This window comes from Haemaphysalis longicornis, unplaced genomic scaffold (genome assembly GCF_048455015.1).
Source record: "Haemaphysalis longicornis isolate Haplotype H1 unplaced genomic scaffold, Haemaphysalis longicornis Haplotype H1 scaffold_4, whole genome shotgun sequence".
Taxonomy (NCBI): domain Eukaryota; kingdom Metazoa; phylum Arthropoda; class Arachnida; order Ixodida; family Ixodidae; genus Haemaphysalis; species Haemaphysalis longicornis.
In genome coordinates, this window is record NW_027526361.1 from 222,755,122 (window position 1) to 222,769,236 (window position 14,115).

The following is a 14,115-nucleotide window of genomic DNA, read 5'->3' on the forward strand; positions in this document are numbered from 1 at the left end:
TAAAGTTTTCTTTTTTTTGCAAAGCTGGAGGCGTATTCATACCTGCCATGCGCTTTCTTCTCTGCTGCCATGAATGCTTTCCTCCATTCAGCCATTTGACAAGCACTCCGATGTCTTTTTTAAGTGCAGAGCACTTTAGGGGCTCGTCTTGTCGTCATAGCTCGCTGTAACGATGTCAAACGACTGCCGGAATCAGGCGGTGCCGCGAGATAACGTACCCAAGTAGAGCCCGTCGTTCCGTCGTAGGGCGACCTGCGGAGGCTTCTAGAAAACAAAGCGGTTTAAATAGTCGTAACTGTTCGAAACTCGTGAAACGCTGGTGCTCCCCGTTGTGTAGTGCAAAAAGAAAAAAAAAAAACTGCTGGTATATTTGATGCAAACTATATGTAATTAACCGGCAGCACCCGCATTAATTTAGTTCGGAACGATCGTTGGGTTGGTTTCTGCGATAGTAAGCGAAAAAAAGTGGCCGTGCAACGCCGGAACGTGCGGGAGGAAAAGCAAGCACAGAATGAACGGAACTACCGCTGGCGCGGTTTCAAGCAGGGTGCGCGCGAGCGCTACGGAGGCGGGAAATTTCAATTTCCTTCTGTGGTAGCAGTGAGCGAATAACGGCGCTGCAGCCCGTTACGGCGAATCACTTTCTCTGCACTTCCGTCAGCTTTCACGTTGAGTGGAATGGCTTTAATTTTTTTTTTTTTGTAGATAAATGACCTACAAGGCATAGGCAGTGTAAGGATCTGATAAATAATGAATTGCTCTCCGAAGATTTCGGTGTGGGGGTGCTTTGTACGTAGGTGTAGGTACTGTTGTGGTCTCAGCCGACCGGGTAATGTCAGAATGGTGAACCTCCCATTAGTGCACAATAAACTTCATCGCCATTCACAATATGCACGTACCTGTTGAAGAATACCCGGATAGTGAAGCATCTCAAGTAGTATGGCGACCAGCTTTGCATTGATTTGCCCCCCCCCCCTTCCCCTATTTTTTTAGCATGTGCTAGATCTAAATCTGGCCCCTTTTTTTGTCTCTTCCTCTACAAAGAAAATTATCACAGCTAAAAATCCGCTAACCAGCAGCAATACCTTTTCTCCTGTGTCGACACAAGAGCGCTCGATTATAGGGTTACTTACGGCTGTTCATCTTGGTCTTAGGTATTGGCTTGGCCCACTGAGGCCGCATGCGCAACATTGCAGGCGTGTTCCTGAAGGCGGCGGACTCCCTGAGCAAGCCGGCCCGGAGGAAGACCGCCGTGCGCTCCATGAGCGGCAGCGCGGGGCCCGGTGACCTGGTGGCCATCGTGGGGCCGCCGAGCAGCGGCAAGTCCACGCTGATGAACATCCTGGCCGGATACTGGTAACGGCCTGCCTGCAGGCAGCTTGAGTCGCAATTGCTTATGCCATCCTACAGCGAACAAGGACTCATGCGTTATATCCATAGCATCGGTTAGATGGGTTACATACCGTGGGGAATGGTTTTCGTAACATTTTAAATACTTAAAGTGACACCGCAACACTTTTGATGGACGATTTCGCTCTTTCCTTCGCGCCTGGAAGCCTTTTGGAAGCTGCAGTTATCGCCAGCACGGACCGGCACTGAGTGATTTGCTGGTCGCAGCATATCTGCCTTCCGCTTCTGCTTTACTTTGGCGGCGATTTTTCTAAAGTGGCTACCGAATGCGTTTATTGCTGCAACTGAAAGGATGCCAGTCAATAGCCGTTGCACCCCTCTAATGAAGTCGTTCAAGCGCTCGAAGAACGCCAACGCTGGGAAAGAGAGAAAACTTTTGTGAGCAAGTTTCACAGTTATCTGATGGGCATTCAGCGGCAACTTTTTTTTTTTTTGAAATTGCAGGGTCTCTTTAAAATGGTTTGAGGACATGGGTATTGAGTGCGTGAAGCACTTACATTAGGTGGGCTCAGAATATACGAGCCAATACATGCTGCTGCGGGTATGCGCTTGGTCGGTGAGCTCGGTCTTGTTGGCAGAGCTTGGAATGTGATGAAGAATATTGCATTGACGTTTCCGACGACGCTTCTGATTCCCTTTTCGTGTTTATTTAACACAATTGGCAAAGGGGCAGTTGTTAAAGGCTAGTCGGGGGCATCTGTAAATAAGCTCGCAGCTCGTACACACGTCCGATGCTTTCGTTAGTGTGAAAATCCTTCTGGCGTGGTATAGTTGGTAAGGCATCGAGTTTGCAACTGAGAGTACTCAGATTCAACGGAGGCCAGATAACGTTTCTTTTATTTTCCCTAGGTGGGGAGGGGTTTTCTAGAAGCAAAGGCGAAGTCCAGGCCAGTACGCTAGTAGCGCTTTCGCACTCAAGAAGTGCTTGTAAGCCTGTGCCAGTTACGCTCTCCTGTATTGTATTCGCACGATTCTAACGCGCACCATCTTTCCCCTATATAAGCAGCCTTCAAATTTATATGCGCGCTACAATCAGGCTCACACAAAACCGAAATCGGCTTCAAAGCGGCCAGCAGCATCGCCATTCACGCGAACTCCTTCCAAAATCCAACTGAATTCAATCCAAAAACAATCCGTCAGAGTCAGGTGAGTACATTTTGCTGCACCCATTTGTCAATGGGAATACCTTAGTCACCTGTGGCACATATTTCAGCTGTTGCAATTCTGTCCTCGTTTCAGTCATATCGCTCCGAAGAGGTACCAATATAAACCATCCACGCGTGCACACTGGGCGTCCAGGAGACAAAAGTGCGGAACAGACGTAAACAAAGGAGAGCCACATTTTTACGCAAGGCTTCACAGTCCCAGAGTACGGACGTTTTTGAGAACTTGAAGACTCATACGTGAAATCCGTGAATTAGCACCGAAATAACAAACCGCCCGTCATGTCTAAAATGGTGGACGTCAAGACACTTGAAATTGCGAACACTTTCGGTGGTCCTCCTCCAGATGTTGATTCAAGAAGGAGATCGGTAAGCAAGCTTACGACGCATGAGGAATTGTCGTTGCTACAGTTGTACGCGTAAACTAAAATCTCTTCTATGGAGTACGTGGTGTAGTCTTTTACATATCTGCACGGCGTAAACTTATTTTACCTAATTTTCCTGCATAAATATAACCTGCGCGTTACAATCCAATCGGCGGCGAGTTAGAGTCGTGCAAATACGGCATTTATATACTGTTCGCGGAGCCCTGTCTTGCGAGACAGCTTTGAGTTATGGAGTATTTTAGTAATTCACTGTAATGCATGCCGCTCCATACACGAACCAAATTATTCAACCTAAATATTACTCCCTCGCAAAAAAAGCTTCTGTTTGTGAGCACAAGGGACTAGTTATGGAAGTTCAAACTTTCTAACGAATAAACTAACACTCCCGAAAGAACGACATCAGTGAAAATCAAATATATGTGAGCGGCCTCCAATCTAGAAACATCACGCTGTGCTCCGCCAAGCAGAGACCAAAAAATATGCACCCCAATTATTCCTTAATTACTGTTACCTCAATGTTCAGTGCGCACCGACAAAGCAAAAGGTATGGCGTCGTGAATTTTCACTAATCTGATGTTTCCCTCTTTCGTGCATGCATGCGTAAGCAAGAAATGTTTGCCCCGATGGGCTGTGCACGGGCAACATATTGGAAGGATTGTCAAAAGGCAAGTGCGCCTCCGCCTTCCAGAGAGCGAACGATGAAATTAGATGTGTCGCTTTTGCTTCATCGCGACGTGTAGCTAGTTAGGCACGCGTTTAGTGAGTTTCAGTCAGGAGAAGCGCGCGAAGTGGCGGCGTGCCCCGGGGTTCTTGTCGTCACTTCTCGCCCTCGTCAGCGGTTCCCGCGTTCAATCAGCAATCTGCTTGCTGTACACGCCAGCCGCATTAATCACTGTCATTGCGTGCGGCAGCTGGGGATGAAATTCGCTTACCGCTGTTTCTCGTTAGAGAATCATGATTTTGTGCTTTCTTTTCTGCGGCGGAAACGGTTACACTCTGTTTTCTTTTTGCTATCGTTTGTGGCAGTCTTCTTTTTTGGGTTTCATGTAAACGTTAGTTTTGTTTTCATAGCTTTTAACTATAGAGCGAAGCTGTGCCTTGGAGGAAGAAGTAGTCTCGCGGAACTATTAACAGGCGCTGCAGATGTGTGCAACACAAAAGTACTATTCTCTTCCAATTTCTACTCGTTGGAGGAGGAGTAAAACTGTGATTGATTTTTTTTATGCGGTTCAGAAATCTTCGTTTAGCATGGCCGCATCCTTTAATGTGACTCCTTCCTTTCTTCACCTAAAAGACCACAATTTTGTTGGCTATGCAATAAACTGTGTTTGAAAACTAGCTTTTCAGGCATGTTTTTAATGTAAATTCTGGCATCCGTTCCCAATAAAATAAGAGTGCAGCTGGCATCTCATCCCTCCAACCCGGTTGTATTCTCGCCTTCGTTCTATCTACGGTACGGCGGAAGTGTTTGTGCACTGCTTGCCCTCTCATCTGAGAGCACAGCCTATTCCTACAGCGACGCCTTGATCATCGCATGCGTTGGTTTCGACAAGTATATAGCGCGCGCATAAATCTACATGCAATGAAAATTTTTCGCACTGAAGGTGTGGAAACATTACTTTGCCCTGTAGTGCAGCTACAATAAAGCGCTAACCACTAACTTTTAACATTTGTGGTAGCATATAGGCGATCATTTCCTGAAAAAAAAAGAAAACTATGCTGAAATTGTTTGACCCAGCGGCCATACATGATTGCATGCCCGCATTTCTTGCATGCTTCGGTGTGTAGTGACCGCCAATCTGACCGCCAAGCTCACCCAATTTCAAGAAAACGCCTGTGTGGTTGGGGAGTTGAACATCGAAACACTCGTTTTCCAACGCGTCGCACTAGAACGTAACGCGTAATACAAGAACACACCCAGCCGCTTGTTTTTTAACACCTCGCGCTAGAACGTTTCATCACCGAGGGCAAAAACTCGTGCTAAGAGAACACACCGGGACACACATTTTCCAATGCCTCGCGCTAGAACGCATGCTGCGGCGTGTGACCCGAACACAACTAAGGGCCAGTCTGTCTCATTTCATTGCTGAAATACGGTTCAACGCACGAGAGGGCGCTACCTCCTGAGCAAGCGCGCGATTGCTCCTCCCACTAGCGCTTCTCCGGCGCCCAATCAGCGCGCGCCGTGAGGCAAGAGAGGGACTTAGTATTTTTTAATACATTTATGCGTTGCATGCTTCGCCCCTCCTCAGGTTTCACGTTAGCGGAGTTGGCCCGAGATTTCTTTCTATGTTTCTTTCTGCCAGCCATATGCACTCGTGTGAAGGTAGCGGTGGCTCGGGATTATTAAAGAGAAGTGGAAGAGAAAAGGTGAATAGGCTGTAATAAGAACGGGACCCTGCTTACGCTGGCTGCCCCTTGCTTTCCAGCCGAGAGGGCTACGGCGGCGAAGTGCTCGTCAATGGCGCCCCTCTGAACCCGGATTTGATCAGCGATCGCAGCTGCCACGTGCTCCAGTCGGACCTGCACTTCGACTGCTTCTCGGTCAAGGAGACGCTGTGGATCGCCGCCGAGCTCAAGTTCCCGACGTCCACGGAGCGGAAGGAGAAGTTCCGGGCGGTACGTGCCCTTCTGTGCGCCGACCATGTCCGACCTCAGCCGTCGCTCCATTTCGCGAAGAGCTGCGCAAATAACAGCGGATGTTATCTTGCTGTCATACCGAGCGGACAAGCAGGGTTGTAATATACGGCGTCCAAGAAAGCCGCCGCCGTCTGGCTTTGGTTCCTCTTAAGAGCCAAGTTATTGCGAGACCCTTACTTGGCTGGCACCCCATTGTGTACTCTCATCTCATTGGGGACTCAAGTATGTAGGAGTCGCAGACAACGGAAATGGGTCTTTTGGCAAACTTGGAGATTGGCGAGATTTTTTAGCACATTGATTGCTGTCAGGCAAACAATACTGTGGGATTGCGTACCGGATGCTTTTCAGACGTTTCCAATATGTCCGGGATGAACACGTCTAGGATGACATGTACATGCAAGACAAAAATACACAGCCCTAAAACAGCGAGAAAAAAAAACACTAGAAAAACGAAGCAGTGCGTAGCATCGAACGACGTTGGCTTCTAGCAAGCACTTTGTACGTCCCCTGGTAACCGCATTCATCAGTCATTTTGACTCCTAGTCATTTATTTTTTTATTTTTGCGCTGTCTAGCTTATGGATACAGACATACGTTTTCTACCTTCGTCGAAATAAACTGACATTGGGACACGTAATTTTGGTCAGGGCAACGAAAGGCTGTCATAGAGAACCAGAGTGCGCTGACGAGTGTTGTTTAAGTTGCCGGAGAGCTACGACGGCTGTGTCACGGCGTTACTTGATTTCGCAAGCACTGCTGCAGTTCGCGAACCAAACCACACTACCCACTTTATTTCTGCCCTTTACGACAGTCCACCATCATAATTTCCCTACTTTCCTACATTTATAATTGCTTGCACACTTCTCATACTTGGCCGTTTTGTTATGACGCATTTCACCCTACACGAATGGGAAAAAAGAGGAATGGTTGCTGTTTACTTCCTAACAAGTGTACAGCGAGGGATTGGGATTTGGGCCGGTGTGTTGTTAGCTGTCACTATGCCTAATTCACTTGCAGTTCAGTAATTGTTTTTCAATCTCATTGCTCCTATTTGTGCCCCAATGCAATATTCTCTAGTGAACTGGACACTAGGATTCGCGATTTTCTTCCGTTCTGTTAATGACGGACACTGAAAGCGGTTGTCGAGGTGGAACAAACAATTTCACTAAAACACGCTGCCCAACCTTGTGGCTGAGAGATGCAGAACATATGTTATTGGAGAAACGTTCATGTTGCCTGGTAGCATCGCTTATCTAAAGCTTTGTACTGTGAATAGTAAAGAAATATCGCCACTCGAAGGCAATCAAGAATGGTAATTATCCAAGGTTGTCCGGGAGTTTGTAATCAGGTTTTTTACAAGAAAAGGTTTTCAGGTAGTTCTTCTGCCAACCAAACAGGCGGGAGCTATATATGTTAAGAGCCCATTGTGCAGGTGTAATGAAGACTTTACAAGCTTAGTCAAATATGGCGTTTCAGAAAAATCTAACATCCCTTCCTAAAGAAAGTTGAAGGTAGCGTGAAAGCGACGATTTTTCGCGCGGTAAGTAAATACATCTACGAACAATCTAAATGTATTTCGGCACGTGATTTATGAGAAATGTATTTTACTCCTCCTTCGTGATCGATGCGTGAATTGTCTTATGTAGAACCCTTCCGTTTTCGCGATTTTCAACTGACTGTCTTAACACAATAAAAGCCCACTTCCAGGCATGTAGAGTCGTCTTAGCTGGTAATTGTCATATAATTTGTTTCGGGATACTTTCGAAAACACGAGTTAATTAGAGCCGTTTTCTGTAACCGTGCTCCCTCCGTAGGTGGTCATGCTTCACTGCGGAACAGGCGATGTGGGAATGCCAACTTAGAAACAATAAGCTCACACCGATACCCTGAAATTCGGCTTCACCTCCAAATTTTTATCCTTGCTTGGAAAACATTTTTTTAGGAGCAATCTAAGCCTTCCTATGTCAAAAAAATTACGCCCACCTCCCCTCGCGGGAACCCTGGTGTGATGCGACGCTGAGGGGGGTTCAAGCGCAAGCGGAGAGCAACCGTCGACCGAAAGGCCGCCGGAGAGCGGCACACCGGTTATATGCGCAGCGCGCCCGAAGGAGAGGAGACCGCGGAGAGAGAGAGTACTGCACATGCGCAGCACCGCGCGCAGCGCCGCCCACCGGCGGGGTGAGAGCGCGCTGGGCCGCACACCCGCAGATGTTGAGAGAGAGTGTTCGCTCTCACCTGGGCACGCGCCGGTGCCAGTGCGTCTGCCGCGGCTATGACGCAACACAATCCAACACCACCCACTTTAATCCAAATCCAAATCCAATCCAAGCCAAGCCAAGCCAAGCCAAGCCAATCGAATCCAATCCAATGCCCCTCACGAGAGAGTGTTCGCTATCGGAGAGGAGAGGGGTTGCGCGGAGGAGAGTGCGGACGCCGACGACGACGGACGCACGCAGGAAGGACAGGGCCGCCGACAAGAGATGCTCTCAGCGTCGCATCTAATATGAAGGCCATAGGACATTTTCTTTAATGACCTTCGGTCGACCAGACAGTCTACGGGGAAATGCATCCGTTTTTTGACAGGACGCCATATAAGCCACTAAGAAAGCCTTCGCTTTAATAAAGTAACTGGCAGAAATCTGCTGCGGGAAAATGACTTCTCAGCACGTTAAGTATACAAACACAACACCACTCGCACCCCGTTCTGCCTTCTTAAGATTTACACCTCTGCTTTTCTTGCTCTTAAGATCGCTTTCAGAAATAAAAAAAAAAACAGTCGTTGCATTTTATACTAAATGAACAGTTCATTCGCGCACTTGGTATGAGAATGACCTTTAGCCTCGAGCGACGTGCTGGCATAAGCAACAACATCAGGGCGGACCGCGCATTTTACAATGAAATTGTCGCCTTCGTTGAGCTCACAATGGTGGAGCTTTTGGAATGATGCGTTCGGGTCCGGGTCATTTCGAAGCTCGTCGTGTCACTCCTCCACCCTCACTCCGCAGGTTGTGAACGCTGTTGAACGCTGGGGCCTCATGGATGTGCGCCGGGTGCAGGTGTCCCACATAAGCAAGACACACCGGCGCCTGCTCTCCTGCGCCGAGCAGCTCATCCGGCCGCAGCCGCTCATATTCGTCGACGACCCCACCAGGCAAGCGCCGAGTGTTCTCCACTAGTGCCGCACTCGTTTCTCAAAATTAATGGAAACGGGCGAACGTAATGTCCTCGCGGGGTCCTGCTCGAGGTTTTACGCACGTTTTCGCTGTAAGATGGAACAGCGACGCTTCGCACGCCCGAACGGGTGCGTTTCAAAGCAAGCACTTTGTGGAAGCCTTATATTCCAGTTTGCTACGATTGCTTGCAAGTAGAAAGCTGGTACAACATTGCGCTTTGCATGGCCAGATTGCGCGGCCTACTTTGTTTCCGAATTCGTGGCAAAGGCGGCCAGACTTGTATAGCTTGCTCTTCTTCCGCAGTCGTTGGGAGCTACGGAAGGGCAAAACAGGGAATGCAAAATCGCGGTTTAGTGACATCGCCGAAATGCTTTAGATTTGCGAGCCTTTACAAAAGAGAGTGAAAAATCTGCTGAAATACCCAGATTGCTAGTTTAACTTCTGAAAGGTTCACAGCATCTACTCGGGTACTTGTTATGTAGCAGTCGACGTTCAGGTCTTGAAATTCTGAGTGGACATTAGAGTCCTGAAAAATATCTTCTGGCGGTTTTGTATATCTCCCCGTTGTAATACAGGCTTCCGTGCAAGGAACAAAACCAACAACTTTGCGTGCGGTGGGGAAGCCTATATTCAGAGCTGCGTAGTACGCAAAAGAGCTACAATATCCATTTGTACCGCATACTGTCAAGATATCTAAGAAGTGCGATGCCTAAAGTTTCGGGAGCACCAAAATTTAGTTTTGTCATGTGAAAATGCCTGCGAATCACTTTTTGTTTAGTCTTGCAGGTTTAAGGGCGGTTGGGTGTGTTGAGAGAGAGAGAGAGAGAGAGAGAGAGAGAGAGAGAGAGAGAGAGAGAGAGAGAGAGAGAGAGAGAGAGAGCTTTTTATTATTAAAGCAAGCCAGAAGGTTTGCCATAATCTCAACACCGACATGCTACTCGGCCGGGGAAAGGGGAGGGGAGGACAAAAAAGGCCGTATAGATAACAGGTCAGAACTTCTTTCTTGAGCAGCCTTGTCAGAGAGAAGCATTCTCAAAGGCAGGCTGCGGCGACCTCGATTTCCCCGCTCTATCAGCCAGCAGGAGCTGATCGCAAATGCGCGAGCTGGACAGCAGCGTGTCCCACTGCTCAAGAGAATAGGAGCGGGGAGGGAATGGGGGGGGGGGGGGGGGGGTAGGGGCGGCGGAGGCAGAAAATCTTGGTCCTGCTGCGTCTATTCGAGGATAATGTCTTCGGGCGCTCCTGACGACGCACGGAATCTGCAGCATTTGATTTGGGAACATCTGGTGCCTCTGCGTTATGTCTGCACGTTAGTGTTAGGTCATACCTGGCGCCACTGCCAAAGCAAAGCGCTGAATTAGCCATGATCCCCTCACGGCTGCTGTCATCTCCACTGGCCACTATCCACTTAGTACGTACGACTGAATTTCAGTTGGGATATATTGGTGCCACAGTGAAATAAAAAATGGGGATCCGGCTGTTTCTCACGGTTGTTGTCATCGTCGCTGGACGATTCACATATTGTTCATCTTTACAGGGACCCTGCAGCACTTTTTTCAGTGTTGTTCTAAATGTGAATTCACTCAAGAACGTAGTCAACAAGCACATGCAGTACCAATATTATGGAGTCAGAAAGTAGAGCCGTCGAATTTTGTAATAATATCGCGGGATCGCCGACCTGCGGGTGGCTCAGCGCCTCATCACGGTAGAAATCGGCGAAACGAGCGGGAATAGACCGCACAGTTTGCATGCGCAGAACAAAGCTGCCACTGAAACTGTCTTCTACTGCGCTGTTCCCAGAATCATAACACAACTTTTTCCGCTGTTATTCAACCGTCTACCTTCATTGCCATGTGCTGACAGTGATTTCTTGTGCGCCTTGTTCACGGTAATCAGGATATGCGGCTGATTACAAGCGGAAAGGGGTTGTGTCGTAGTTGCGGGAACGCTTAGTAGGCGACGATTGCACTGGCAGATGCGAACTGCGCGATCTATTCTCACTGGTTTCGCCACTTTTAAAAGCGAAGGCCCTTAGGGGCTCAGGCTGTCGACGTCTTATGTAGTCACGGTACGAAAACACCGGGGCAATCGTTTCCCGACGCCACGCAATGGAACGTTTCATCTCCATGGACATAAACGCGAAGTAAAAGAACACACCGGGACACTCGTTTTCGAACGCCTCGTGCTAGAACGCTTCAAGCTTCGAAGACACGAGACTTTTAAGGCAAAGCTCAATACCTGTACCCCCCCGTGGGCAAAAACGTCCGTGGGCAAAAACGTCAAGGCGCCAAGGCCGGAGCGCTCAGCATTGCAACCGCATTGTACACATCATCAGAACTTCGAAACCGCATCATACATGCAAACCGCTTCATCGAAACTGCATCATACACTTATACACTGCATGCTTCACTCCTCTCCGGTTTTTCACGTTAGTGCATATGGGCCGTTTTATTTACCGTGATGCCATTTTATTTACCCTCGATATTATTAAAAAATGCGTCGTCTGTATTCAGCCAAAAATTACCGCTCTACTGCAATCTCAAGACTTTTTCAAAATATTTTTTCCTTCTTTCGGTCCAGGCGTTGCTTCCGCCATTCAAGCAATATCGCCGCCCTCACCGGGGAGGAGAAGATCAATCTGGTCGTATGCTGCTTACAGTTATTCTGGCTTATGAATGAAAATATCGGGATGGTGACTCAGGTGATGCTGACTGCTTGCAAGTGCAATACGGCTTGAGACCAGTGGTAATAGGCTATCACGAAATAATACGAATCTACACAAAAAACTGTCGCCTTGTGGCTTTGGCCGGCAGGTAGAAAGGGCTACTCGCCGATGTCTTAAGGTTAGGGGCAAATCGGATTGTTTGCCGAATCTATCAGACGTTGACCGTCCTGTGGACATCGCAACGATTACCTTCATCGAATAGTCTGGGTAAAGATGAGCAGCCCGCGTGGTCGGCGACTGTTTGCGATAATGGAAGTTCCCATAAGACATGCTTTGGCACCGCTGTCTTGATCGGTTCTGTAGCGTGTGACACCCCTCAAAAGGGACGACAATGCGTTCTAGTCAGTAGCGTAAAAAGACGGCGTAATGCTGTACCACCGGCGTTAGTGGCAGACTTATTACGGATTACAGAGGGGAGACAGTTGATAATGCTCGAGCCACGGCCGTCTCCAGCAGCTTACCAGCCAAGTTGGCGGGTCCAGTGACGTACACAGTGTAGGGGTTCTGTTGCGGTTGCGCATCTTCCTCCAAACAGCCGCTGAATATATCGGAGAAACTTGCTAGGTGGGTCATTTCTAGATTTTCGGCGGGCATCTATTAGATGCTCAGGTCACGCCCAAGTACGTACGCCGAAGCAAGGGGGCCTCTCCTCGATCTAATACCGTAGTACGCGAGTATCCATTAATGTGGCTGCCATGGATAGAAGCAGAGCTAAGACCTCGCCAATGGCGTTCTCCCTGAGCTCATAGATGGGCAGGCGGCACCACCTGATTCCAGAACAGAGCTGGGTCATGCAGACAACGAGGCTGTATCTGGCTATTTCATGCAGGTGTACCAAGGAATGGGCCCTTCCCGGGTGCTAAGTTAGAGAGGGGTCTCCTCATCCTCTTCTAGCACTGTGTATTTTTTTGTTCCAACGTTATTTAAATACTTAGCCAACAGCGCTCTCTCCCGGTCATTCCAGAAAACCAACGCCCAGTTGTCTTTTGGTCCTAGGGTTTTGCTATACTATTTGAAAAAAAAATTCAAGCCGTTCTACTCAATGAGAAAGCTATCCGAAAGGCAGAGCAGTGATTCTCCATAATGGGCTGTACCGCCGTTAATCGATCACTGCTACCACCCAACGCATTTCAAATTTCCCGATGATGATGATGATGATGGTTAGTGGCTTTCCCTTTGAATCGGCGCATCGGTTGTCAGCAACCGACTTGCCAGTTTTATTACGCCTACTCGCCCTACTCCCAGCTAACCTAATAGATTTGCATCCTACCTCCCATCTCCCTCTCTTCCCTGTTTAGAAACTCGTCGCCGCCACCCCCGTTTTTTTTCTCCCCTCGCTGTTCTAAATTCTCATCCGTATGATTACTCCGCCTGCGTACTCATCCCTTCCATACTTTTCCTCCACCACCACTCCAGTCGCCTCTTCGTCACCTCTATGGCCTTGAAGTTGAGGTTCACCCTCGCCCCAAATCCCAAAGCCTCTACCAGCGTCGCTTCCGCTTCATTTCGTGGTGGTCGTATCTCTGTGCAGTTCCTGACAATATGGTCTATAGTTTCCCGATCACTGCCGCAGCACGCACATGTTTCATCCTGCTGCCTGTAGCTACCCGTGTATGCCCGGGTTCTCAGGCACCCTGCCCGTGCCTCGAAGAGCAAAGTACTGCCTCTCGTATTGCCACAGAATCCCTCCTTCTTAATTTCCCGTTTCTCTGCCCTATAAGTCTCCAGGGTTTTTTTCGCTTCGATGCTCTGTGCCCACTTCGTCGTCTCTGCTGCCTTTACCTGCTTTTCAACTGCTGTGTACACACCACTTTCCCCTACCGAATTTCCGCACCGCTTGGTCAGCTGTCTGGTCCTCCGTCTCCACCGCGTGTCCACGCTCCTCATATAGAGGTATGTAAACACCCTCGCGGCCCATTTTTCGTCCTCCATGTCACAAAGTCGCTCCTCAAACTTTATCTTGCTCTGCGCCTCCCTTGCCTCGAAAGACGACCAGCCCATATCCCCCTGTACCGCTTCATTTGTAGTTTTGCTGTGGGCCCCTAGGGCCAATCTGCCTACCGCCCTCTGGTTTACTTCCAGGCCCGCTTGGGTCTCTGGCTTCATGCGTAGAACCGAATTTGCGAAAGTTAATCCTGGTACCATGACCCCTTTCCAGGCTCCCCTTACCACCTCGTATTTGCTGTATCCTCAGAGGGCTCTATGCTTCATTATGGCCGCGTTCCGTCTTCCTTTCGTCTTAAGGTTCGCCTCATGCGCCTGCGTGTAATCTTCGCTGTCGTTCAGCCATACTCCTGAATATTTATACTCTTTCACCAATGGTATTTCTACTTGCTGCACTGATACTGTTTTGTGCTCCTCGCCGTCATTAAAGACCATGATCCCCGATTTTTCTCTGCTAAAGGATAGCCCTGGGTGCGTCGCTTCTTCACAGCATATATCCATCAAGCCCTGCTTACTTATCTCGTGGTCCGCCATCAACAATATGTCGTCTGCATACATTAGTCCCGGAACCCGTTGTTCCATCACCTGCCCGTTTTTCATGTAGGATAAGTCGAATCCCAGCGTGCTGACTTCTAGCTTCCTTTCTAACCCCGCCATGTAGATCATGAACAGCAG

General features: G+C 48.7%; 1 protein-coding gene across 1 annotated transcript in view; it reads left to right on the top strand.

Annotated features, from left to right (window-relative positions):
- The window catches only part of LOC144180236 (ATP-binding cassette subfamily G member 4-like), an 81,079-nt gene that overhangs the window by 26,265 nt on the left and 40,699 nt on the right, over positions 1 to 14,115 (top strand). Inside the window, exons 4-6 of the mRNA XM_077708614.1 lie at positions 1,197 to 1,356; positions 5,389 to 5,578; positions 8,604 to 8,749. Coding sequence (XP_077564740.1) covers positions 1,197 to 1,356; positions 5,389 to 5,578; positions 8,604 to 8,749 — 496 coding nt within the window. The remainder of the gene's footprint in view (positions 1 to 1,196; positions 1,357 to 5,388; positions 5,579 to 8,603; positions 8,750 to 14,115) is intronic.